A 25,314-nucleotide genomic window follows, 5' to 3' on the forward strand; every position below is an offset into this window, starting at 1 on the left:
GCTCTTCCTCACTTGCATGATGCCATCAGACACTGTCTCTGGTTTCCATGCTGATTTAAAAACATATCACGGATCCCAGCAGCAAGCATTTGTTTTTTCAGGGCTTCAGACACACTACTTTAAACACCCTCCCCCCCTTAAAATTGTTTTAAAACTCCCTGAACAGGCAGCAAATTTCTTTCAAGTCTGTTTTTATGTGAAAGATATGTTTGTGTATGATTTTGCTTTCTCTAGGCCAACAGTGGTGATGTTTTTGATGCAGCAGAAGAAGATGCTGTCACTTGAGAAAAGATAAAATTATCACCTTTCATGAAACATCTACAGGTTTAACCAACCCACTTCTCTAACAGCTGAAAACAGAATCTTGGCAGAGAGAAAAAACAAAGTGTAGACATGAGGATAAAAAGCACTTCAAGCCTACAATTAGCTTCCGTGGGAAGGGAGAGGATGAATCAGTTGTATAAAATAGTCAGTGGCACCTACCTATTTCCTACCTGATGGCTATGGAGAGGAGGAAGAAATCCCAGTGACCCCCAGGGCTTACCTAGGCGGCTCCAGGAGACGATGGGCCGGGGGTTGCCGGTGGCAATGCACTCCAGCACTGCCGTCTGGTGCACGGTCAGCGTCAGGTTCTCTGGGCCCACGAGAATCATGGGGTCCTTGTACACGGTGGAGTGGGAGCCTGCAAAGACAGCACATTTGTCAGAAGGCATCTGATTCCCTCTTGTTTAAAGGGAACATCGAGGACTTCAGGCATCCTCTAAGTACATCTCTTCTAAGTACATATCCTCTTTCATCGGGAACTGTAGTGAGAGGAGATGGAGTAATGAGTTCAGACTGGAAGAGGGGAAATCTAGGTTAGGTATTTGGAAGAAATTCTTCCCTGTTAGGGCAGTGAGGCCCTGGCAGAGGTTGCCCAGAGAAGTCAAACACTTCCAGGGATGGAATCCATAAGGCCAGGCTGGACAGGACTTGGAGCAATCTGGTCTAGTGCAAGGTGTCCCCGTCCATGGCAGGGGGTGGAATGAGATGATCTTTAAGGGTCCTTCCAACCCAAACCATTCTAGGATTCTAAATGATGTGGATGGTGTAATCCTCAATAAATCTGAGATGTACATGAAACAAAAGGAGCACAATGTTTGTGTGACAGTCACACTGAACATGTTTAGTGTGCATTGATTATTCCTGGGGAAAACCCCTGAACCAATGATCCAGCCACAAACAGCCCTGTTTACACTTGGATATCAGCAGCATAAAGAAGGAACTGCGCTGTGAACTGCAAAGAGAAGATGTGCATGGTATATAAGGAAAACACAACATGCAGGACAGCAGGAATGCAAATAAATGAAGGAGTTGCTTTATCTTTTAGCATCTCAAGCCATATAGTAATTCATACAGTCCACAGTGCCTAACTTTGTGAGCATCTTCTCTTGCTGCTGGTGTCATTTGCTCCAAATGCCCCATCCTGGGACAAGGAGTGATGGACGTAACGGTCCTGATTCCTGCTGAGGATCCTTCTGAGAGGAAACTCCTCTGGTGACTGCACCCCAAAGGGTGGTCATTTTCCTACCATTTTCCTGCAGGGAGAGGATGCATCCCATTGCTCTGATATAACTGTGACACATTTGCTGCTCATGAAACAATCACTAATCCTTTATTTGCACTATAGTAGCACCAAGTGGCAGCAACCAAGAATGAAACCCGTTGTGCAAGATGGATGTACAGACCCATAACAGAACAAAATCCTGGCACGAGGACCCTGGACACCAGACAGGCACAAGAAAGGCAAAAGAAAATGCATTTCACTAGACAGAACGAGAGCATGGGACAAAAGCATCATCCTGTGTTACATACACCACAGCTGAACCCACATCTCCTGACTCCCTAAAAAGTGCCTTATCCCTGCTGTCCCTGCAGCCTTTACTCCTATTTGTTGAGAGCAGGAGAGGAGGATATTCTCAGTTCTCAGTAAACAGGAACAGTGAAAATCTCTGCATTAGTCTTTCTCCCTGTCTCTGATAAGAGCTGAGTTATACTCCAGAAATGCTGAGGTCAAGCAGTGTTTAAGAAATTCCATCAATCTTAACAGCTGCTGGCAAAAAAAGCTCTGTACACCTGCAGAGAGAAATACTTGGGCTCGTCATCTGCCGCTGAGCAGGAGTGGGGCACAGGGAGGGCTGGGGAGCACAGCCCTGGCTGGGCTTTACCATAGGGACCATCCCACACTGACTCCTGTACATGGACTTCCCAATGTTCAAAAGGCTCGTTAAAGAGAAGTGATCCGCCAAAATCTATCTACAGGGGCTCTTCTCCAAGAAAAACAATTTCTTTCTGCACTTTTGAGTGTTATCCTTTCACAGCAGCTCAGAGGCTGGAATCAGGGCATAGCAGGGGGATTCCACAGTGGTCCAAGGGCAAGCACAGATCAGAGCAGCTTGTTTGTTAATTGTTCCTACGGGGGCCAAGCAGGGAGCAATAAAGTGACTCCGAGCTTGTGTGTAAATGGGCAAAATCCAAGAAAAATCACCGTGTCAGTGTGACTTAAGAGTAGACTTTCTCACTAAATGCATTTCACTGCAAGCCATAAAATGCAGATTTTTTGATGAGAACCAGAATGCACAATAAATTCATATGACCGGCTGGTTAACCCCAAGAGATCTGAAAAACAATACCTTCCCCTCAGTACCTCGGAGTGCCTTTAAAACCCATGTAGATTTATTGTTCTGAATCACAATACTAAATGTTCACGCTTAGAATAATACGGTATTATCAGCGTATTATATAGCGATTTCAATATTTCAAAACATGGAGAAATGAAATGAATTGTCCAAGGTCACCCAAGAATATCAGCAAATGGGAGCCAAGCTCAAAGCAGAATTTATAAAACACATTAGCTTGACAACAAAATATTTTAAAATCTCATTCTTTGATTTCTACTCTGAGTCTTAGACATTCAGGTTTTTGAGTGTGGATTCAGCTCCCTGAGTTTGGGCAAATGCTGTCCAACTCTGGAAGTGGCATTTCCACCACTGCTCACCTTCTCCTGCAAAGGCCAGGGAATGGTCCTGTAGCCTTGCTGTTGAGCACACCACCCAAGGCAGTGACAGCTCCAGGGGCAGCAGGGACGGGGACACAGCAAGGACATGGACACAGCAGGGACACAGCAGTCAGATGCCAGCACAACACAAAGGGGCCAACCATGTCCTACCATCAAGAAGGAGGTTTCCTTCTTCAACCAGACCAGCCCTTTGATGCAGGGTCAGGAAGGAAGGAGTGACAAATCAAGGGACTCATGACAGGCCAGTGCTGCTGGAGCTCAACAGGGTTCAGGGCAGTGCAGGGATTTATTCTGAAAGGGGAAAAGGCTCTAATGATGCCTGTGGTCCTCTGGGACTCCACCAGCAGCAGTCACAGTGAGGATGGGGAGGTCCCCAGTCCTGCCAGCAGAGACAGGCACTCCAGCAGGGATGGGAGGGTTGCCTGCCAGATCTTGATCAAAAGGACAGCAGCAGAGAGAGCTGTAGCTCGCACTGGAAAGGTGTCAGTGCAGAGAGGCAGGCAGCCCCTCGGGAGCAGCTCCGCTGAGCAGGCACTTGAAAATAATCAATCAGCAGGACTGGAAGACATCTCTGTGCTGCTCACTGCTGGCAGCCCTGCCACCACTGCCAGGGAGAGGAGGGAGAGCGTGGTGAGCAGGCTCCTTCACCCCCCACAGGCAGCCACCCTCCTCTTCCTCTCCCACGAGGCTGTGGCAGTGCCCTGCAGGGCACAGGCTTCCAGAGGCCATCCTCATTCTCTCCCTCCTCCCTCTCCAGGCAGGGCTTGGTTCGGAAACCTCAGGGAGGCAGACCTGGTGCTTCTCTGTTGGTGAAGCAATGGCTGAAGCTGTTGCCCTGCAGGGAAAAATGGGAGCCCTCCCACCACCATGAAGAGCAGAGAGACCATTCCCTTCACCCCTGACACAAGAGGAAGGCGATACAAAGATTTGCAAGAATTCTGCTTACCCCATCATGCCTAATGCAATGTGCACAGCAGCACTCTCGTTAGGTCAGTATTTATTGACACAACACCCACACCAGTGAAGCAATGCCCCGTGCACCTCTGTGGCTCACCACAGCCTCTGCTGCCGTGCCAAAGCCCAGGGTTCACATGCTAACACATACCTGCTGTCCAGTTCTAACAGATATTTGTGTGTTCTTAGCAAACACCACAGAGCATAAAGCTTTTCCATGGAGGCTTAACCCACAGCAATGAGTTTTCCATGCAAATGTCCAGTTCCAGCAGCTCTGCTGATGTGCAGGCACTGAAGCATGGTCCAAACCCTTCAACAAACACTTACAGACGGTGCCCATATTCATCATCCGACTACTTTAAGGAGGAGAAAAAACCACAAATGTTTCACAGACAGGAAACCTGGAAAATATCCATCTGCAGTGTGGGATGGTCAGATGAGAACAACTAGCACTTTCTGCCCTGCAAGAAATAATAACTCAGGCCAGTAAACTGACACAAAGAACTTCACCACATCGATAATTTACTGTTCTTTTTTCCCTCCATGTGGCTACTGTTCATGTAGATCAAGCAAACAGATAAGTAACAGGCACCCGAAGCTCCAAGGTCTTTCAGAACCAGTTAACCTGCTTTCTTTCCCTATCAGAGTTGATATACACAACATCACTCTTCCCTTGGCTTCACCCCATTTCACACGTGCTGCTTTTTTACGGTCAGCAGAGGCTAATCTGACACTTGGTACAGGTGTTAAGTCTCCGCTCCAGAACCACTGGCCAAGTAGTATTTTGGAGGGTGATGGGAAGCTGTGAGATGTGGCTGTATGCTGGAAAGCTTCCAGCTCCTGGGTACCAGCAATTATCACAGCTCAGGGGAAAGACCTTTGGCTGCATATAAGAAAGAACTCAGAGAGAAACTTCCACCCAACCATCCCTGGGCAGACTTCCCTTGCCTCTTATCTCCAAAGACGCAATCTCCATTTCCACAGGGAACCTGGGATGTCCCCTACTGGAGGGGATCTGAACAAATATCAATCCAGAACAAGGAAGGTGTTATGGCTGGACAGAGAAATGCCTCTCAGTGCTGTTAGCTTGAAGCTCTCTTAAACTGTCCCAGTTCAGAACAGCAGTATGAAGAAGACAGGGAGGAAGCCAGTACAGTGTAGCTGACACTAACCTGACACAGTGAGTCGGGCCTCCCGGCTGAACTTCACATTAGCAATATTGGTGGCAACACAGTGAAATATCCCACTGTCTTCTGCCCTTAGTCCCGTTATCTGGAGAACCCCCTTGGGAAGCAGTGTGTACCTGTGGGAAGAGAAAACAGAATCAAAAGCTCGCAAAGCAGGACATGATGTGACAGCAGGCTGCACACCCATCCAGGCAAGGCAGGCTGGCTCCCTGCACCCCAGTGCAGAGGTGCCAATACCACTAAGATGCCAACGCCCCTGCAGGCTGAGCCCACGCCTACCTCTGCATCAGTTCTTTTTTTTTTTTTTGGATACTTGAGCCTCTGGTCTTCTTTACAGGGGGTAAAAGAAAATCATTTATCTCCTGATGCATCCTTGAAAAATGGTGATTTTTGTTGGAAGGCTACAAAGTAGATGCTTCCTATTTAACCTGTGGAAAAGCTTTGGCAATGCATTTGCATGTGAGGACAGCTGACACTATAGTTATCATGACGTGGGAATCATCACTCATCAGCTGAAGCACAGTGACCACAGACAAGCATCAGGAGAAGCCTGTGCTCCACACTCCCCACACCAGGTCCAGGACTCAAATCCTTATGACCTTAAAACCTCAGATGCATGAAAAGGTATGTTTAAAATAAATATTGAGTGGGAAAATGTAAACATCAATAAATATTTTACATCTTTAAAACATAGGCACATTTAAATCATGCATGCATACACACATATATGTACACATACATTACAGGTTGCTTGGCAACCACTTGTTTAAATTGGCTGGTAGTAAGTCATTACACTGTGATGAGTTAATAATCCATTTCCGTCCGGATGATGAAGAATATCTTTCTCCGTATCAGCATATGGTTAAGTGCCTATAACCTGCTCCCTGTGCCGGGTTCCAAACGCGTGGCTCCGTGTCAGTGGCAGCATGACAGCAATCAGTTTTACATGGCCCAAAGTTGATTGCAATCTCTCTGGGACTTTAAAATGCCCATTGTTTTGGATGAATTATACTACAAGAAGCCTTCATTTTTGTTAACAATCTGCCCACATCATTAGAAGATTCAATTCCAAAGCTATTATTCTGCCTTCAAAGCCTCCAAGTGCAAGACTAGGCATACAAATTTATATACACTTTATACGCAGAAATGCACCAAGCGTGATTAATGCAGAAATCCAATTCAGTTAGAGAAGCAACTCTCATCACCCAGGCTCTGGTATGAGAGATTAATCTACTGAGCTGACAATAAAAACCTTCCCTGGTAACTTTACTCCTACAAAAAGCAAAATCTCTTCAAAATCAGGGCACGAACGTAGGGAAACTGTTCCTAGGCCATATCCTCCTGGGCTTGGGCAGACTCCCTCCCCCAGAGGAGAAGCAGAGGGAATGAGCACAGCTTGGAGCTCTCTGGGTTGGAGAAAAGTCTTGGCTTCTCGGTCTTGAAGCTCCTCAACCTTGGGGTTCCTCAGCCGTGGAGAAAAGAAGTCCTGGTCACATTTAAATCCCTGCCACATCTCTGACCATGTCCACAACCGTGTCCCTGGGTTCAAGTGGAAAGGATCAATGATGCATGAAGGACTTCAGGGGAATTTGACCTGTCCTGCAACATCTCACTGGAATGCCACAAGGTATCCAGCCCAGTTCTCCACCCCTTACTTCTGCTGATGCCACCTCAGATCAGTTGCTCCATTCAACTGCATCCCCAGTTCAGCACCTGTATGAGTAAGAAGCCTTCAGAGGAGATCAGGCTTAACAAATCAACCCTGTGCTGGGCTAAAAAAAGCTCAGATGAAAAATGCAAGAAAAAACAAAACCTGACAGTTGCAGTTTTCCACGGCAGATTTGGGCCTCTTGGGTCCTTCTACTGTAAGTTCACTGCCGCTCTGAGAAGGTCAGGCATTGTTCCAGCCCTTGTGTTTTCTCCTGCCTCCAAAGAACCCAACCACATTCTGCTGCAGAACTGACATTTTTAAGAATAGGGGCTTTCATGAAAATATTTACAGCTTCCCGGTTTCGCCTATTCCCAAGGCAGAGACGTCAATCCGCGATTGAGGTGTGCTGTGAGCGATTGTCTCCCACCACTGGTTGTGCGGCTCCCGAGCTACAGCTGGGGCCACTGGCAGCTGCCGGCACCAAGCATGCGTTTCCTGCCACCTGTCCCGCGCTGTGCCGAGGATCAAACTGTGATGAGGGATGTTTCTGACGCAAAGGGAGCAGCCTGTCAAACACAGGAAGCAGCGACGTGCCGCTCCCTACGTTGGCAGGGGAGGCAGCTGGAGTTTCTCTTTAGGAGACTGTTTGGGAAATGGCAGCTCAGGGTGCTGTGGGAAGCTCTCTGTGGAGCTCGCCAGTTGCCACACATGAGGGAGTCCACCTGGGGATAGCAGCCACAGTGTAATTCAGCACTTAAAAGAGTCCAGGACCCATATGCAAAATCTTAAGTCATGGATCTGTCTCAGAAAGAGTTACGCAAAATGGAGCCACAGAGGGATGAAGGATGCCAAAGCTATCCAGCTCTTTGAGGCTTGCTGGGCAGGTCTCCATGCTGGAAAACAAACCTGGAGCAGGGTTGATCAGGGAGGGTCAGTGCAAGCCCTTCAAAATCAGCTAATAGCTTTATCTACCTCTCCTGGGAAATGCCAGTACCCCTGCAAGGTGTTTGGCCAGAAGGAGAACCAAACCAGAAAAGCCACTACACTAAACAAAAGAGTCTTCCATGGTGGGAACACTGGCCAAGACCCTTAGCCCAGGTTAGTTGCGTCCAAGTACAGCCGTGAAAGGAATAGGAAGTCTGGCCATCTTTTCCCACCTGGAGAAAGGCCACCAGCACATGGCTTGGAGCTGTCCTACCTTTCGTTGTCTGTGTTGACTGGCATGCTGTTCTTATGCCATAGGATGACTGGCTCAGGCAAGCCATGGATCTGGCACTGGAATCTCGCTACACCACCTTCCTCCACCACTGCATTCTGAGGGTGGATGTGGAAGTCAGACATCGCTGGAAGACAAAAAGAGAGACAAAAGTATTCACATGTGAAGAAAGATCCAACAACTGGAAGATGTCAGCAACTTCACATAACCTAGAAACACCCTCATTTCCCACAGAACACAAATGGGACTGTAACGTAATGTAAGAGCAGAAGGCCAACTTGTAGGCTAACCTTCTGCATGGAAAAACAAGACTAGTGGGAAGTTCTTGGTACCCCCACTTGCCTCTGCACATTGAACTGACTGACTCAACCAGAACAGGAGACTTTGCTCCATGATCATGGTCCTCAGCAAGGTCTGCAGAGGCAGCGAGAAACATAGACACTGCACTGGCACTTAGCAGAGGTCATTCCCAACAGCTTGAGCAGCCTTTGGATCCTAGTCCACATCAGAAGAGAGGTGGATTCTTTCTGTTGCCATCAATGTCTTTTCTGTTGTAAATATCCTTCTGGTATGTACAGCTTGACTCCTAAACTCATGTTGTTTAAATACCCCGAGCAGAAGAATACCGAAATACCCTAGTGAAATGTACCGTCCTTGACTTCCACCTCTGTTTGCAGGTGCTCCTGCTCATTGCATACTCTGCCTTCCAGCACCGCAGCAGGAACAGCCACATCACCACACTGTGGAACAAAATGATTCAGCCAAAAGAAAGAGCAGCTGCCAAGAGCTCAGCAAAGAGAGGCTTTTGGAGCTGGGAGCACCAGTAAATGATGAACCCTAGCATGCCCACACAGGGTGAATACAGACCAGCCTGTTCCAGCAAGCCACAGCTGTAACCATTGTGTGGAAACACTCTGGCATGCTGTTAGAGCTACATAAATAATACTGTAATTATTACTATTAATTAATTGGAAGGTGCTGCCTGTTGACTCCGCAATAAACATATTCAAAGCTAATAAACATCCCAGTGGTTACTGAGCTCATGATTCATTTAAAGTGCTGCATCCACAGGAGGATCTCTCACATTACCATACAAAACAAACTCCAAGAGAACCCCCTGCTCCATCACCCCAGCCCAATGACACCCTCTCCCCAGCTAGAAAGCCTCGTCCCCTTTCACATGCATCAAGTGTAATGACTGTAGGTCTGCTAAGGAACAAGCTGCCTATGTGTCAGGGCAGCTTAATCATTCATCTGCAAACTGCACTTGGGCTCAGGCAGATGGGAGATGGCCATTAGCAATCATACATTAAAGATGTGTTGCATTAACCTGTGCTGCTCCTGCAACCACCGCTCTCAACCCAGTGATGGCAGATTTGTTAAGCTGATGGAGTAACACGGAGCAAAGCCTTGGCCCCGCACAGTTGTAGGGTTCGGAAGGTTTTGTAGGTATGAGGGTGGGATAGGCAGCCAGCTCCATGCTGGGAGCCAGACCAGGGAGTGGCCGCACAATGTTCCCTGCCAGATGGGGACACACCAGCACAAGGTGAAAGATCACAGAAAATTGTATTTCCCTTTCCCAAGATGAAAGCCAATGCAATTATCCTCTCTGGTAAAGGATGGAGGCCAATGGTGCAATGGCAATTTACCCAATTCATATAGATTTAGCCTTGAAATGAGACTGATCATGGCCCAGAGCACTCAGCCATGTGGGAAGGAGCCCAAAGGCTGCTAGGAGGTCTCCTACACCAAGTAATGCCTCATCCGAGGTGGCAAGGGATGCTTCAAAAGATGGGGGATCCAGGGGTGCCTGCAGCAGGAGAACTCAAGGGACCCTGCAGAACAGTTCAAGGCTGGAGACCCAGACCAGGGTGAGCATTTTTGCAAAGCCAAAGCTTATGGGCCCTCACCAAGAAATGAACCCTAGAATTACTGACAATAACACAAAGCTCTCTAAGAAAATTTTAAAAAAGAGCAGGGATTCAGATGCGTGCAGGAAAATTCGTTTCAAACGTAGAGATGCTCTGCACTGAGGTTTTTTGGTGGCTGACAGGGTTGATAAAAGAGGGAGGTGTGAATGAGAACAGCCCCAGCACACACTTCGCTCTGCCAGCTACAGAATTCATCGCTATTCCTTTATTTCAATAATATCACCTCATATAGGTAAAACTGCAGCAATAACCTCTACTCTTAAATACACCAGTATTAATATTTATCATTAATAAAACATGGCAAGTTATAAATAATTCAGTTATGAGGACGTTAAGTAAAATATTACTCTTCAACGACACTATAATGTGGCTTTGAAGCACAATTTTATGTTAAATGCCTAGGAAACACTGTGACCCTTGCCAAGACCAGCTGGTTTGCAGAAGATGCATTAAAAATTCATGCACTAAGCTACAAAATGCTATTTTTAAAACAGGTTTACAAGTTTATTTACAGTTGCAGAGACAAAAGACTTTTGGAGCATCTCCTGTAAAACAGCAACAAAACTTCAATGTGAGTGATTACTGGGTTTTCAGCCTGGGAATAAATCACCAGGGAGAAGGAGAGGAGAGGGATAGGAGCTCAACGGCTTCACAGGGCATTGCCTGGAGGGGCTAAATCTCTGCTGACCCATCTGAGGTTTTTATATACGTCCCAACTGACTGTAACAAACTCATGCAGCAGAGTGCTTGCTCCTGTTTGTCACTTGTCTTTCCGTGGCAAGCAGCAGGAGCCCTGCTACCAGCCGGGCGCTTTTGTTCCAGCCGCCACAGAGAAGAGCTGCATGCCAGCCCGGGTGGGGTTGGCCAGCAGCCAGGGAGCTGCAGCTCATTTCTATGCTAATGGCCATAATAATTTTAAAAATAAATACATGCAATCACAATATTCACCCGCGAGCTCCTAAGAGGGGAGGCACTCACTAATCCATCTGCCAGTGGTCTCTGCTACCCAGCAATGCAGTATCCACGTGCCAGCGGAGGAACTGGTGCTGCTCCAGGCCTTTTTTACCATCACCAGAGGGGTGAATACCACCCCAGTTCCCATTAAACTTCCCTCTGCCATCTCCTTGTGTCATCAAGCCATAAAGGTAACATAAATTACACTCACACTCATTGCTCCACATTAATGCTCCAAGCTGTGGTGCCTCAGTGCTTCTGCTATCATCCCACCTGGATTTTGGCTGCGGTACACAGAGACGGGCACAGGGCAGGGAAAGACAAAATTAGGGCTCACAGCAGACAGGGAATGGCCCTGACAGCCCTCTGACGCTGCAGGCATAGAGGAGCCTCCTCCCAGAGATGTTGGCCAAGGCTAGATTCAGATTGAGCTGTCTACAGGCACACGGACACATGAAGCAGAGGAGTTACTCTTCATCTCTCCTTCCCCTGTGTTACATAACTAAGGACCTCAATTAGGATGATGCTGGATCACAGGTGAGGCTCTTCCATAAAGAAACCCCCAAGCTTGGGATTGCCCACCACTTAACCCCCACTGGGATGCAGTCCCTGAAGGCATGTCCTATGGACACAGCACAGGTGAGCAGCAACACTTATCCTCATCCATATTAATGGCGGATTCATTCTGGGATCTCCTTTAATCAAGTCACAAGCACTTTCTCCATCCCAACAGGCCTGGTGGAAAGGCCAATGGAATAAAACTGAAAACAGCTATCGAGTGAAATTTTCTCTACTCCATAAAAAACTAAATTGAAACCATTAGTGGCCAATCCTTTTTTGCTCAGTACAGCATTAGTGCTAAGCCAGAGCTTGACCTAGATTTGATACAGAAAAAGAAAACATTAACTTGGTATGTCAAAGCAAAGGCCTTTAGAGTCATTAAAATGCAAACATTGTGCAGGCACAAGGAGAGGAGGAAGACTTGAAAGGTTCAGTGCCAAGCATGGTGTTAGGAGAGCATTTGGGAAGGCCAGTTAGTTCTGCAATCAAATAGCCTCTTCATTTTAAATTGCTTACAGAGACCCAGGCTGGCTCTGACACAAGACAATGCTGGGGAGGAGTGAGCATCCACACCACCACAGATGCCAGGGAGTCCACAAATAGCAGCCCACAAGTCAAGATCCTTTCTCCACATTTCTGCCACTAACCTGTTAAATCTAGACCTTTTCCAGTGGAGGCATGTGCTTAAAATGCCTCAAAGTTAACACAATATAAGGAAGAAGAATTTTATGGGGATGTGCCTCCAGTACTTGGGCTTCTAGATGCTCCTACCAAGGAGGGCAGGCTTTGTTACCTCCGTGACAACAGAGGAAGGTGAAATCTGGGAGGCAAATGATTTGCCCAGTGCAAGAGAACAAGCCATGGGCAAGCTGACCCCTTCCAAGATTGGTTCCATCCTGATGACAGTGAGCTGCTGATTTTTATACTGAATTTCTCTACTCATTAATAAAACTGAATTTCTCCTCAGGTCAGCAGAAGTCAGGGTTGTTTTTAAAACACAATGAACACCATGCCAATTTAATGCCAAATTTGAACCACTCTCAAATCAGGCTGAGAGCTCCAGTAGAACCAACTTTTGCTATCTGTGAGATTCACAGAGCACCCAACTCCTTTCCCTGAAAGCCACCAGTGCCAAGGCAAGCATAGGGATTAATTTTCAACTCCCTCTTGGCTTAAGAGACCTTCACCACTAAGTCAGCAACCTGCCAGGGAACATTCTTGAAGAAGTCGGCAGGTGAAGGCTCTGCAGACACAGGTCCCTTATTTGCCCCTCCACACTCTGGAAATGGAGGACTTCCCTACAAGAAGGAGCTGGCATGAAAGACGGGGGGTGTGTGGACACCACAAATCCCATCCTCTCCTTTCTTCCCCCTGCCTTCAAACAGCAACACCTGCCCAAGTCTTTAAGAAAACCACACTGAATCTTCTTTCTATACTTTTTTTTTTTTTTAAAGATGCATTTTTATAAAGCTAAAAAAAAAGCCCACGTCAGGCCAGCCTGGTGGCTACTCCAGCTGGAGAGCAGCCTCTGCGCCTGCGAGCTGGCCCTGCGTGTCTAATGACGCTATTGTGCAAGGTTGTTGCTGAACTGCCATGAGCCCAATTTTGAATGCAAGTTGCTTTGTGCATAGTGAAGCGTGAACAACAGCGCCGCCCATTTATCTATTTAATTCTCCAGGAGTAGCAGGAGCGGGGCCCTTTGCTCACATCTAAAGGGAAGAAAAATTGCCTTTCTCTCAGCTTTGGAAAGGGAGGGAAATATTAAAGAACAGCCATGCCTCTCCCAGCACAGAGGAAAATCCTCTCTGCCCCTGTCCACTAATCATAGTGGGGAAAATCCCAAATCTCTATTGTCCATACTGAGCCTCAGATCTCAAAAGAAGATGGGCTGCAAGACTCAGGAGAGCTTGAAGCAACGAAGACATTTCAGAGGAATGTAGTTCATTTAAGAGGAACAAAAATACATGGTGAGATAAGAGAGGGAGGACAACGCACCTTCGTCTGTGCAGAGGTACGGGGAAGGGGTCAGTCCTGAACACTTTTTATTTGGAATATTCACAAACAAATGCTTATTCCTCTTTTGCTTTAGCTGTTGTTTTTTTCCCCTGGAGCTAACAGGATGCCTGAGAGCATGGATGGAGGATGGTCCAGGCTCTTTTCTCTCTGCATTTTGCATCCTCATGTCTCTTGTTATCACCCACAACCAAAGCTGACCGGAAGAATTTAAAATGGGTTGAGAAGACAGCACATCAGACAGACTTCTCTGGTTGAGGAAAAGAGTCTCCACCTGACCTATTTTTTTCTCCAGTACCAAGCTCCTGGGACAGGGATGAAAGGGAGACAACTGAGATAATGCCTCGCAGTGGGACACAGCAGCTGCCCATGGGAGGGAACATGCAACAGATATTTTACAAGAGGAGTGGCGGGGGGGGGAAATCTACTACCTCATGACTCAAGTCCACCAGGAGGCAAATTGTTGCCTGGTCTGGGACTGTGGCTTCTCAACTTTTTGCATAACACATGAAATGACTGTGAGGCAAATCCAGCTCAGGTCACCTCCCTGCTGCACCGCTGTGAACAGCCCCAATAGACGCTACTGACCCATGATTTACTGTTGGGTCTGCTGCTTTCAGAAGCAGAAGAAAGCACAGAGCCCTGTGGGGGCTGCTTCTGCATAGGGATGATAAATATCCTGCGAAAGTAATGAACACATCTCCACTGCATGCAGAGCAGGAGTCAGAGGGAACATCCTCAGGAGCCCCTGGTTGCTCTACCCACCCTGCACAAATGAAGGAACCAGGCTGTGAGGAGGATGATGGGTTCTTCCTGAAAAGGTCCCTGTAGGGTGGCACCTGGAAAACCTCTGAATGCCTGTACTGCAGCTCTACTCCTCTTCCTGAGGCTTGACTGAATGTGCTGCTCATCATCAGCACACCCAGCCTCTCCTGCACAATCACAGGCATCTCCAAACCCATATTCCAGTCCTAGAGGATATTTAGTATATTCACGGTATTGATTATAGCTCACTTATTGGAAAATGAACTATACCACCATCAGCTGCTGATTCAGGGGTACTCTTCCGTGAGCGGGAAAGATTTTTGACTCTGCACCACACACGGAAATGAACAGGGGCCCTATGGCCCGAGGACTGTTTTATACTGCAGTATCTCACAATTTCTATAAAACTCACAAAATGCTGCACCTCTGGAAAGAGACTGTCCCCACACTGCCCCAGTACAGCATGCGAGGGAGCATCCCCAATGTTCAACAGCTCACCACCCTTGTTTGTCTTAACTTAGGAGAGCAGAGAGCACCAGGGGAGCTGCCAATGCCAGAGGAAACCCTTAAAGAGTATCTGGCCTTTGCCACGCTCTCCCTCATGCAGCAGCACTGCCCAAATGCTGCCTGCTCAGACCCAAGACCTCCTATAATGTGGCTGCAGCCAGAAATCATCCCAGCCCGGAAGCAAGAGCAGGGAGTCCCTGTGCATCGGCACAAACACCCTTTCTGCAGTGCAGTGAGCAACTAGGACTGTCTGAGCACCCTCACACCTTTCCTATGAAGTTATCTGTCATTTTAGGGACAGGCACAAAGTGACACCCATGGTCACAACCAAAATCCAACATCATCCCTTGAGTACCAACAGCACACGCTACCCATGAGGCAATGCTGCTCCTTACAAATCACTTTGAAAGATGCATCTTGGCAATCTCATGGATCACGTTTCTCACTTCCCTCCATGCTCAGAGCACATGGCAGCATCCAATCATATTACCTGCTACACCGAGCAGCACAGCAGACAGCCCAGGGTGGTTATTCGTCTTCCAGCACCCTCTTGTTTTGCAGGGGAACAGACTAATAAACAGCCCCTTTAATGCTCTCAAATTGGTTTCAGGGAGAGAAGTTGTTTCTGGCAAAGAGGGAGGCATTGCTGGGAGAGACCTTTACCAGGGAGCTCTATTGCAGTAATTTTTCAAGATGAAATTGCTCTCTGGCTCATGACAGCATTTAGTGTATCCTGAGGCAACCATTTGTGAAGCCAAACCTGTGGTCCTGCTGCCTGGCTGCTGGAGGGAAGGGGGAGTATTAAATGTCATAAACAACTCTTAATTTGCCTGGGTGGACTGCACTTGGGGCTGGTGATTCTGGCAGTGAAGGAAGGGGTTATCTGTAAACAGCACAGAGCTCCAGCACCAAGGGTAATGCTGGCCAGGCAACACTGGCTGCTGTGACACCTGCCCAGATGTACAACTCACCACGAAGGGCTCCTATGTTTTTGTGAGGTAACTTCTTGAGAAACCCCAGCATCACACAAGGCTCCTCCACCCCAAAGCAGGGTTCCCCTCCAGCATCACAAGAAGATGCCCCCTCCTGTTGCATTCACAGCAATGGCTTCTTCAGGACTTTCCTTTGAAGCACACATTCGCTCTTTGCAAAATAGCGATGATTTATCCCTCTCAAGTGCCCCTGCAGACCCCTGAAGTAATGAGAAAATGAAGGGCAAGCTGTCCACAAGCCTCTGGGAGAGGTTGGCTCGGCAAGGGCAGAGCAAAGTGTGCAGCATGCTGCCAGCAGGCTGGTCTCTCCTGCCAGATTCCCATCCAGAGCTCCTCGTGTTTTTCCTACTCCGACACACACAATTAAGACAAATTACATAGTTACCATTTTGATTTGTTGCACAATACTGATGTTTTCCATCCCTCTCCCAAATATTGATGGGGATAGTAAAAGAGGAAGCTCCCACACAGCTGGTTTTGGCCCTGGACCACTTTGTTTGCAGCCAACTCCTTCCAATATCAAGCGCGGATGGACGAGCAATCCCACTTTTCATCAGCTCGGAGAGGCAGTGCGCCAAGCAAGCATGAGGTATTATCCTCAGCAGCCCTCACAACACCTCTGAGTAGAAACATCCCTGCTCAGACCTCCCAGAGCAAAGCCAGCAGCTTCCCTGCTTTTTCATGCTTGCCAACGAGCGCATACTTTGTTTCGGCATCTCCGGAGGCACTGGTGGAATCCGTAAAGGTGAAGGCAAGGAAGCTTTTCCTCACGACTGCCCATGGAAATGCCATCAGCCTCGCTTTCAGACAGGGAGCTGTCCTGATTTACAGGCTAATGAATTTTAAATGAGATGCATTTTTTAATTTTTTGTTGTCAGCCCCCATTTTTCTGCCAGCAATCATTCCAGTAATAGCTTTAAATTTTCAGCATCTGTTTTTACCAGCTCTCTTGTAATTAGTTTACTAATGTATTTCACTGTGCCTTTGTTATTTTCAGAGAATTACTTCATTCCCAGCTATCAGAGATAGTGCACTTCAGTCTATAAGGAGTTTGGCCTTTGTTCCCCTGTGGTTATTCACATGGGGGAAGATGGCTCAGTGAATGACAAGCCTTTCTATCACTACACATTCTCCATTTAATGTCTTTATACTGGCTCATTAATTACCACAGAAAACTCCTTTCCAAATGGAACCTGTGATTTATAGAAGACTTGGGCAAGGTGCCATTTTTATTGGGCCAACAGCAAACAGCAAATTCACTCTTCATTTTCCCTCCTGCTGCTGCAGGGTCAGCCCTGCTGAGGTGGGAGCTTTGCCTGGGCAAGGGAGCTCAGTGAGCACTCAGTGTGCTGAGCCACGGACATCACGCTGCTCCTGCTCGGCTAGGATGGGCAAGTCCATGGAAAATTGAGCTACAGCCCATTCTGCCTGCTGCACAGATTGAGATATATTCCCTTGGGCAGCAGCTGAGGAGTCCCCAGAAGAGGTGAAACTGCCTCCAAGATGATCTCTTTCCTGAATCTGGTGGTCCAAGGGGTGGCATTCCATACAGTGAAGTATCTCATAGGTCTTGGCAAAAACCCAAGCACAGCATGGAGAGACTCTGGCTTTCATGATGGAGTGGGCAGTCAGAGGTGATGGGCTCTGTGGCACCCAGATGTACCTCTCCGCTGTGTCCCATCACACAGCAGTCCTGAGTTCCAGCTGTATCCCTCAGAATCTAAAGCATTACAGGCTTGCAAACCTCCCAGCACACGGGGTCCAGGCAGGGGGAAGAGCTGCCCAAAGACACAAGGCAAAGGCTCCCTGTGGACCCAAGGCAGCCGGAGCAGGGGGGAAAGGCGGCTGTGGAAGTACCCCAAACAACGGTCTCTCTGTCCAACGGAAATTAACTTTAAATCCTTCAGAACAGTATGTCTTTCACCATGTCCATACTCTGCCGAGCACGATAAACTACTCCCCTTCTTTATTAAGGAATGAAACAGAAGTGGAAATGGTACACACAGTAACTAAAGAAGTTATTTAAATAGAAAAATAATCACAAAAGGCTGGATTCCCACAGAGGAGCTGCCTCACATCATTGCAAGGGGAAATACTCAGCATCCCCTGTGCACAGGGAGAGGAGAGACCACAGGATCCCAGCATTGAGCCAGAGAAAGCGGGGCATAGGGTTAACATTGCAAAGAACTGCTCTAAAGCTCCTTTCTGTTCATTTTAACTCTGAATTTCACTCAAATACAGGTGATTTTCCTAAATGCTGAGAGCTGCTCTGCTCCCATCCCTTGGTTTGGAGCACAGATACTGTGCTTCAATGTTGCCCAGTCCAGATTGAAGGGAATAATGCCAAATATGTAGAAAGGACTGAACTGCTGTGATCCTGAGAAAATCCAGGTTCCTCCCAGGTCTGCTTTTCCTCCTAGCAGCAGCTAAGCCGTTAGCTGTCATCTCGTCCCTGTGGCTGAGTTACTATATAAATTCCTGTTCGCTCCTTGGCAATAGCAACAGCTTCCTATTTTGCTGGCAGCAATCCAGGGGAAACTCAAGCTGAATTACAGCCATTCTTCAGAAAATAGGCCAAATCCACGAAAGCAGGACACATGACTGCAGACGTAGAGCTCGTCCTTTTTTCTGTTTATTTTGCGGTGAGAAGCCCGCTGAAAATAGCTTATCTCTGGAAGTCCCCCTTTCCGTTCACGGCTGCTGCTCCTGGCTGCCAGCCAAACCATTACCACCTCAAAGAGAAAGTTCATAGCTCCGGCATATCGGCCCCACGGTACAGGACGTGCGGTTTGATGTTTTCACTGATTTTTCTCTGGGAGCTCAGAGGAGATGGCGATTGTATTTCTGTGCACGAGCCAGCGAGTGTTAACTCCTTTCCTGCGCCTCCACTGGGATGGTTGCACTTGGGGCTGTACCCCAGCATTGCTTGTCAGCATAGACACAGTAGTGTGTGTACACGTGCACATATGTGGACATATGATAGGAACAAATTGTTCTCTGTGAGGTTGGGGAGGCCCTGGCACAGGCTGCCCAGAGGAGCTGTGGATGCCCATTCCCTGGAAGTGTCCAAGGCCAGGCTGGACAGGTCTTGAAGCAGCCTGGTCTGATGGAAGGTGTTCCTGTCCATGGCAGGGGGTTGGAAGTAGATGATCTTTAAGGTCCTTTCCAACCCAAGCCAGTCTAGGATTCAATGATTTTATGATACAGCATGGGGGTGGTAACACATGTCAGACTCTGTGAGCCAGGGTCCCTCCAGACACCCACTCCCACAAGAAGGTGACATCTTACATTTCATGCCAGGTCCATGCGAAGAAGCCACTGTATCCCAAAGCACCTCTGCACCCACAGTGAGCCCCCCTCTCCTCCCTGTGTACCCCACAGCACCCTAAATACAACTGGGAGACACAACCACCATCCTGGCAGACAAACACAAGTGAGGACACAGGAGAACGGTTAAAGATAAGAAGGATGTGGAAGATGGTGACACAGAGGAATAGCAGAGTTACAAACTGCCAATCTCACCATCTTTATCTTCCTCACTATCATCAGACCATCTCTGAACCCAAGGAGCAGTGATGCATTCCAGAAAACACAGTTCTCCAGGGAGGACTGGCTTCTTGTTGATAAGAAGCAGGGAGGCTTATCTCCTAAACCCACCATGACACCTCACCCTGGGCCCAGTTTACCAAATTAAACTCAATACCTTTGAGGATTCATTGGAAAGAGGTGGCAGGAGAAAAGTCGTGGGTCAAGGAGGCAATGCTCCCATTATCCTGTGGTGCAGCTCCTGGATCATCACATCCTTTCCGGCACGTGCCGAGCAGCAGTGGCTGGTGAGACAACACCACCTGGGAAATCACCACCAGCACTAAACCATCCCAGAGCATCACATTAAGGAAGCAAACTGACAGAAAGAGGGGACGTACTGATTTCCTGCGAGGCTGTCACATGGTTTATTGTACCTACAGCCACACCACACGGGGCTGTGCTTGCTGGGAGAGATTCCTGATAGAAGACGGTTTACAAGAGCAGGTTTTGATATGGCTTCGAAAGACAATCTCACTGTGCTCATGGGAGAGCCATGACTGTGATTTGCCATCATCCAACCTCTGTACTGTGTCACAACCACATACAGAACTTTGCATATGCATCTCTTACTGGCACAGAGAAATAACCGAGTCCTGTCTGTGGGGAATTTTTAAAACGAGCAGTCAAGCAAAACTAAATTTCAGCTTTGAGCACTTTGCTACGGCATTCAGATATATACTTCAGATGCTTCTAATTTTTTTTGCTTTTTTATCCTTGCTTAAACAAACATAGGTCACCTCAGGTGGTGCCTCTCCTCTCTTTGCAAGGACCTTTGGTACTGTTTATGGGAACAGGATACGACAAGAAGCCCTGGGTAACAGGAGGAGAGGGCATTGAACCTCAGGAAGCCTTTCAAGAGCATTCCCAAGGGATGCTCCGGGATGGGATAACTATCACCTCTCAGGGCTACAAGGAGGGGCTTTATCGATTTGTTGGGAAGAGAAGAGGTTGGAAGAGCCTGTGTTATTTCCTACTGTGAAATTTGGAAATATTTTATCCAAATGTTTGTGCTCCTTCCTGTGTTTGTGCACCCTGAAACTCACTTGGGCAGGTCAGGGTGGGCAGGCTGCCAGACTGCCCAAGCAGTGGTTCCCTGACTAGGATTCACAGATTCTCCTGCTACTACCAGCACCTAAGCCCTCTGCAAATGCACCAAGTCCCTACGCCCTCCATCGATCTCCACCCATCCTATCAAACAACTCCTGGCAACAAAATTCAGTGCCAAGGACAAAAAACAAGGGGAGGTGCTGAAAAGAAACCCAGCACACAGTGCCCAGCCTGGAGAAGAGGTCAACATTGACATTGCAGCTCCTGCCAAAGGAGTAAGAGTTAGAAGACAGGCTGGACACTCAAGCAGCCACATGATCCAAATTTAAATACCAGCATTTGCCTTCAAAGACTGTAAGTGATGGGACAGCCAGACAGACCTCCAACTGCCTGGGACTCCTCTGTCCCCATCCCTGCTCATGCACTCACTTGCTGTTCTCATTTGCTTCCCAGACTCATTCCCAGATGCCAAGGTTAACCACATTTAGCCACCTAAGCTCTCTGTCAGCATGAAATTTAATTTTAATTAAAGCTTAAGTTTGGGATGCGCACATGAATGTGGAAAGCTGCGTGGGCTGGAGTGATGATAAATGCCAAGGAGCAGCAGCACCCACGATGTGGGTTTTAGGGAGCAGGCAGAGGTCAGATGCTGCGCCTGAACTGAGAGATTGCAGAGGGGCATATTTAGTGACTTGGAGCTCTGAACTTGAGCTTTGCCTCTGTGTTTGCAGCACACTGGGGAAATCAGAGCCAAAGCCCTGTAAGCCTGATCTTCAGGGGGCCCTTGCAGGGATGCTCAGTGTGTCCTGTACCAAGCCTGAGGAATCAGTCCTCTCCCTCCTGAAATATGCATCTTCATCAGAAAAAACACTTGCACCCCAAAACAGGCACCTCTCCAGCATTAACAAAGAGATGAAAACTCTGTAACAAACAGGTGATTGTAGAACAGACTGTTAAGAGATCTGAAAAATTGCTGGGACACCTGAAATATTCAGGAAGGCAACTAAATCTATCTTAACGAAACCTCATGGCATATAATGGCCCCCCAGGAGACCCACTGTAATATCCTAATAACTTGATTATGTGACCCAAATGTCCAAGAGGATATTCCATGAGATTGTACATGCACATGGGACTGTGCATCCCACATGCATATTCAGGCAGAGAATAAAAGTCAGGAGAAGCAAAGTCCTTAAGATACTAGTGTGGCACAAGGCAGGAGCATCCACATGGAAAACACTGTCAGCAACTTCACAGCCCTCACCACCACGAAGCAAAATAAATAAATAAAGAGAGCTGCAGGAATTAGCTTTGAGGGTGACAGCACTGAAGGAAAATGAAAGCAGAAAGGGGGGTAAGAAAAAAACATCCCAGCCTGGCTCGCTTTTGTGTTCTCGCACAATGGGGCACGTCAGCTCCGGAGCCTCTGCAAGCCATCACCCGCCATCTGGCACCGGGCTGGGCCACTAATGGGAGGCCCCGGAGCCCCAGCTGACTCCCAGAGCCACAGGGGAAATCAAGCTGATGATCTCCCCACATTAAGTCATCTAAATTAATGCAGATGCGTGGCCCGCTCGCAAGAAATTTGGCTGGTGAAGGGCGGCGAGGAGAGCGGTGTGAGGCAGCTGCAGCGTGCCACGAACCCGGAGCCACAGCCCAGCACTGACTTCAGCAGGGCCGGGGCGGTGCGAGCCACCCTTGCTCATTTGCAAGACAAATTGTTGGCAAGGGTTTCTGGAAGCGCTGCCCTTTTCATCCAGTGCTGGCAGCTCGGCTGCGAGATGCACGACCCTGGCCAGATGCAAATTCTGCAGCAGCGGGGACAGCCCAGATTAACTGAGACCATGCTCTCAGAACCAGCCTCAATAACTAATGTCCCTGTAATGCCATAATGGAGCAGACCGGCTGGGAAATTAGTGTGCACGGGGTCCAGGCAGAGCAGGGGATGGAAGTGTCGATGTGAGCGCTCGGGGCCAGGGTCGGCAGCAGTGCCTCTCCCTGAGGAGCAACCCTGATGGTTTTGGCAGAGTGGACCCAGAGGACTCATGTCCCAAAGGAACATTTGCAGCCATGAATGTCTGAATTCCCTAAGCAGTATGGTACTGGACAAGGGTGCAGAGCCTGGAACTGAATCACAAGGGAAAAGTCAGTGCTGGTGCAGCAAAGGGCTGGCTGAGCACCTTGTCAAGGATGTGAGTTCAACTCCAGCCTCTTCCCTTGCCAGCTGTTGCATGAGGATCAAGAGAACAAACGACAGGGGCTTAAAGATGCACAGTGCTCTCAAGGCATGGAAGTGTGTGCTAGAGAGTGCATCTTCAGCCCAAGGGGACACACAGTCCCTCCTTTTCCCCTGAGCCCAACATGACTGTGCCTCCAAAACCTCCCAGGTGCTACCCTGGGGATGTCTGGATACTGCTGCAGGTCAGAGCTCTCTGAAGAGACTCAGCTCTGGCTGGAGCAATGCACAAAGATCTGTCCCCTCCATCTGGGTGTAAACAGGAAAGTCAACCTTCAGGAAGGGATTTCGTTTCTGCCCTCCATCACTGGCTTCATGGAACTGATGGGAACCCAGTTCCTGTAAGCAGCAGTGACACTTATCACCAGTGCCAAAAAATAGCCACATACCTCCTCAAAGTGAGCTCAACCAGCAGAGACCTCCTGGGAATTGCCGTGACAAACCTCAGACCAAGCAAAACCCAAACCTTTTAACAACTGAGGCACATTTCAGTCTCCCCAGGTCCAGCTGCTGTTGAACATCCCAGGGAACCTCTGGGGTTGGCAGTGATGCTTTGCAACAAGCAGGTATTTGGGGATCCATCACTGTCACTGACAGCTGAGATCCTGCTTACAGCACCAAGGGTAAATCCAGACCCTTTCTAATAATTTTGGATCCATAACCTATTTCCACAGGTAGAAAATTTTATTCCCAAATGCACTGAGACCCACACGGCAGCAGCTTGAGTGATTATAGTCTCCGCTATCATTTGCAGGGAGGCAGAAACACCCCCCATTTTACCCAAAGCAGAGGCTGGTAGCATATGGTAAGCGTAGGTTACACTCAGCCCCAGGAGCAAAGCTGCAACCCTTACACAGCTCACACTGCCTCTGAAGCGTGTTCCAGGTTCATAACATCCCACCAGAAGAGAAGCAGAAAACCTCCTCACATAAAATTTGCTTCCAAATTCAAGCTAGTTGAAATAATCTGTTGGTAAACACAAAGCACCATTGGGGTAACAGCTGAGTGGGGGCTTATATTAAACAAGCATCTTCAGATGAAAATATCACTCATCTAAAAGGTACCACTATTCATTCACGCTCAATAAAACACAAAATGGTTACAGATAAAGCTGATAGAAAATGAGAGAGAGAAATGGAAGTAAAGGTAAAGCTGCCAGGCAGGAAACAGCACTGGGAAGAGGTTGATTTAGCATTCTGCTCTAAGAGAAATTTCAAAAGCAGGTTTTAATATCTGATAAAACTTCACTGCTGGTTGCCACGCTGCCTGACAGAAGCACAGAAGGGGACTAATAGCCCTGGCATACGACATGATAAAACATTTTAAGCCGCATAGCTTCACTTGGACTTGCCACTTTTAAGGCCGTTTTACGGTTCACTGCTATCCTTCAGTGTCCTACTAACAACCCCTGAGCATGCACAAGCTCTCATCTACCCACCAGGCAGGTAGCTTCCCTCAAGGATGAGTTTTTCCAGCCTGCAGATTGTCACAGGTGAATATTAGCACTTGGTGGGATTGCTGCAAGGAACTGCAAGGGCTGAGTGCAGGGCACCCAGGCTGGTGGCTGTGGTCTTCTTACCAGACACCTGGCCCCTCTGGGGCTCTCATCCCACTAAAACAGGATCCCTTCAAAGTACTGCATCATCCAAACCCTTCATCCGGCCAGCTGGATGCTGCTGAGTTGGCATTAACAAGAGACGTGGGGGGCTCAGTTTGAAATACACCTCTGCTTTATAGATGATTTCCCAATCTAATAAAGAGACAAAACATTATCTGTCTTTCCTTCTCTTATTTCCCAAGGAACAGCAAGAGTGGAAACATCTTTCTGCCTCACCAATAAAACTTTTATAACCCACTTCCCTGGTGGCTTCTGAGCAAAGGCCCTTTTCCCAATGAGAAGCCTGGGGAAAGTAGGGAAAGGAGAGGCGTGATCTGTATTCACAGCCTGTCCTAGCTCAGATGGTGGCATGAAACACTGGAGTCACGCCTGGATGCAGGCTGTAAAAATACTCCTTTTCCCTGGCTGCCCAGGGATTGTTCTTGCCGGTTAATCCATGCAGAGGGTTATTGGAAACAGCACAGGAAAAGTACCACTACCAAAACTTAAAAGCTACCTGGCCACTCGAGCAAAAAAAATATAAGCAACTGAAAAAGAAGGCAACTAAAAAAACAAAGGCAACCAAGATGGCGTGTTGGTTGGTCTGAGTCCTATTTTGTTTAATTTTTTTTGCAATGAACTGGTACCAGCTTTATTTACTGGCAGCCATCCTGCCTTTTTCAGTTTGATTTTACAGCAGGAGAGGAGTGGAAAACTGGGCGAATTTGGGCACAGACTGGGCAGGTTTACCTGCACATCCCTCTGGACACAGGTAACTCTCTCACTTGTAACTCTGCATTTCTGCAGAACTGCGAAACTGCTATAGGTGTATGGCCAAAACCAATGAGACTACAGAGCAGGCTGGAGATACTTCAAGGCAATTTTTTAAAAAAAGCACAGGATCACCATCACACAAATACATCTACAGGTTGCAGTATTTCCACACTATTTCCAGCTGGAAGGAGGAAGAATCAGCAGAAAACGGGCTGTCTGCAAGCAATAATATTTCTCATGGTCTTCCCTGTGATTCTGCCTAACACAGAATAATACATTATAA

The 25,314-nt window shown here is 47.9% G+C and overlaps 1 protein-coding gene across 2 annotated transcripts in view; it reads right to left on the bottom strand.

The window, feature by feature from the left end:
* The window catches only part of IGDCC3 (immunoglobulin superfamily DCC subclass member 3), a 102,636-nt gene that overhangs the window by 36,256 nt on the left and 41,066 nt on the right, over positions 1 to 25,314 (bottom strand). For both annotated transcript variants that reach the window (XM_048318029.1, XM_048318030.1), the window contains exons 3-5: positions 8,049 to 8,193; positions 5,185 to 5,315; positions 545 to 682 (exon numbers count right to left, since the gene is read on the bottom strand). In XM_048318029.1, the coding sequence (XP_048173986.1) occupies positions 545 to 682; positions 5,185 to 5,315; positions 8,049 to 8,193 (414 nt within the window). The remainder of the gene's footprint in view (positions 1 to 544; positions 683 to 5,184; positions 5,316 to 8,048; positions 8,194 to 25,314) is intronic.

The sequence above is a fragment of the Corvus hawaiiensis genome, chromosome 13 (genome assembly GCF_020740725.1).
Source record: "Corvus hawaiiensis isolate bCorHaw1 chromosome 13, bCorHaw1.pri.cur, whole genome shotgun sequence".
In the NCBI taxonomy this organism is placed as follows: domain Eukaryota; kingdom Metazoa; phylum Chordata; class Aves; order Passeriformes; family Corvidae; genus Corvus; species Corvus hawaiiensis.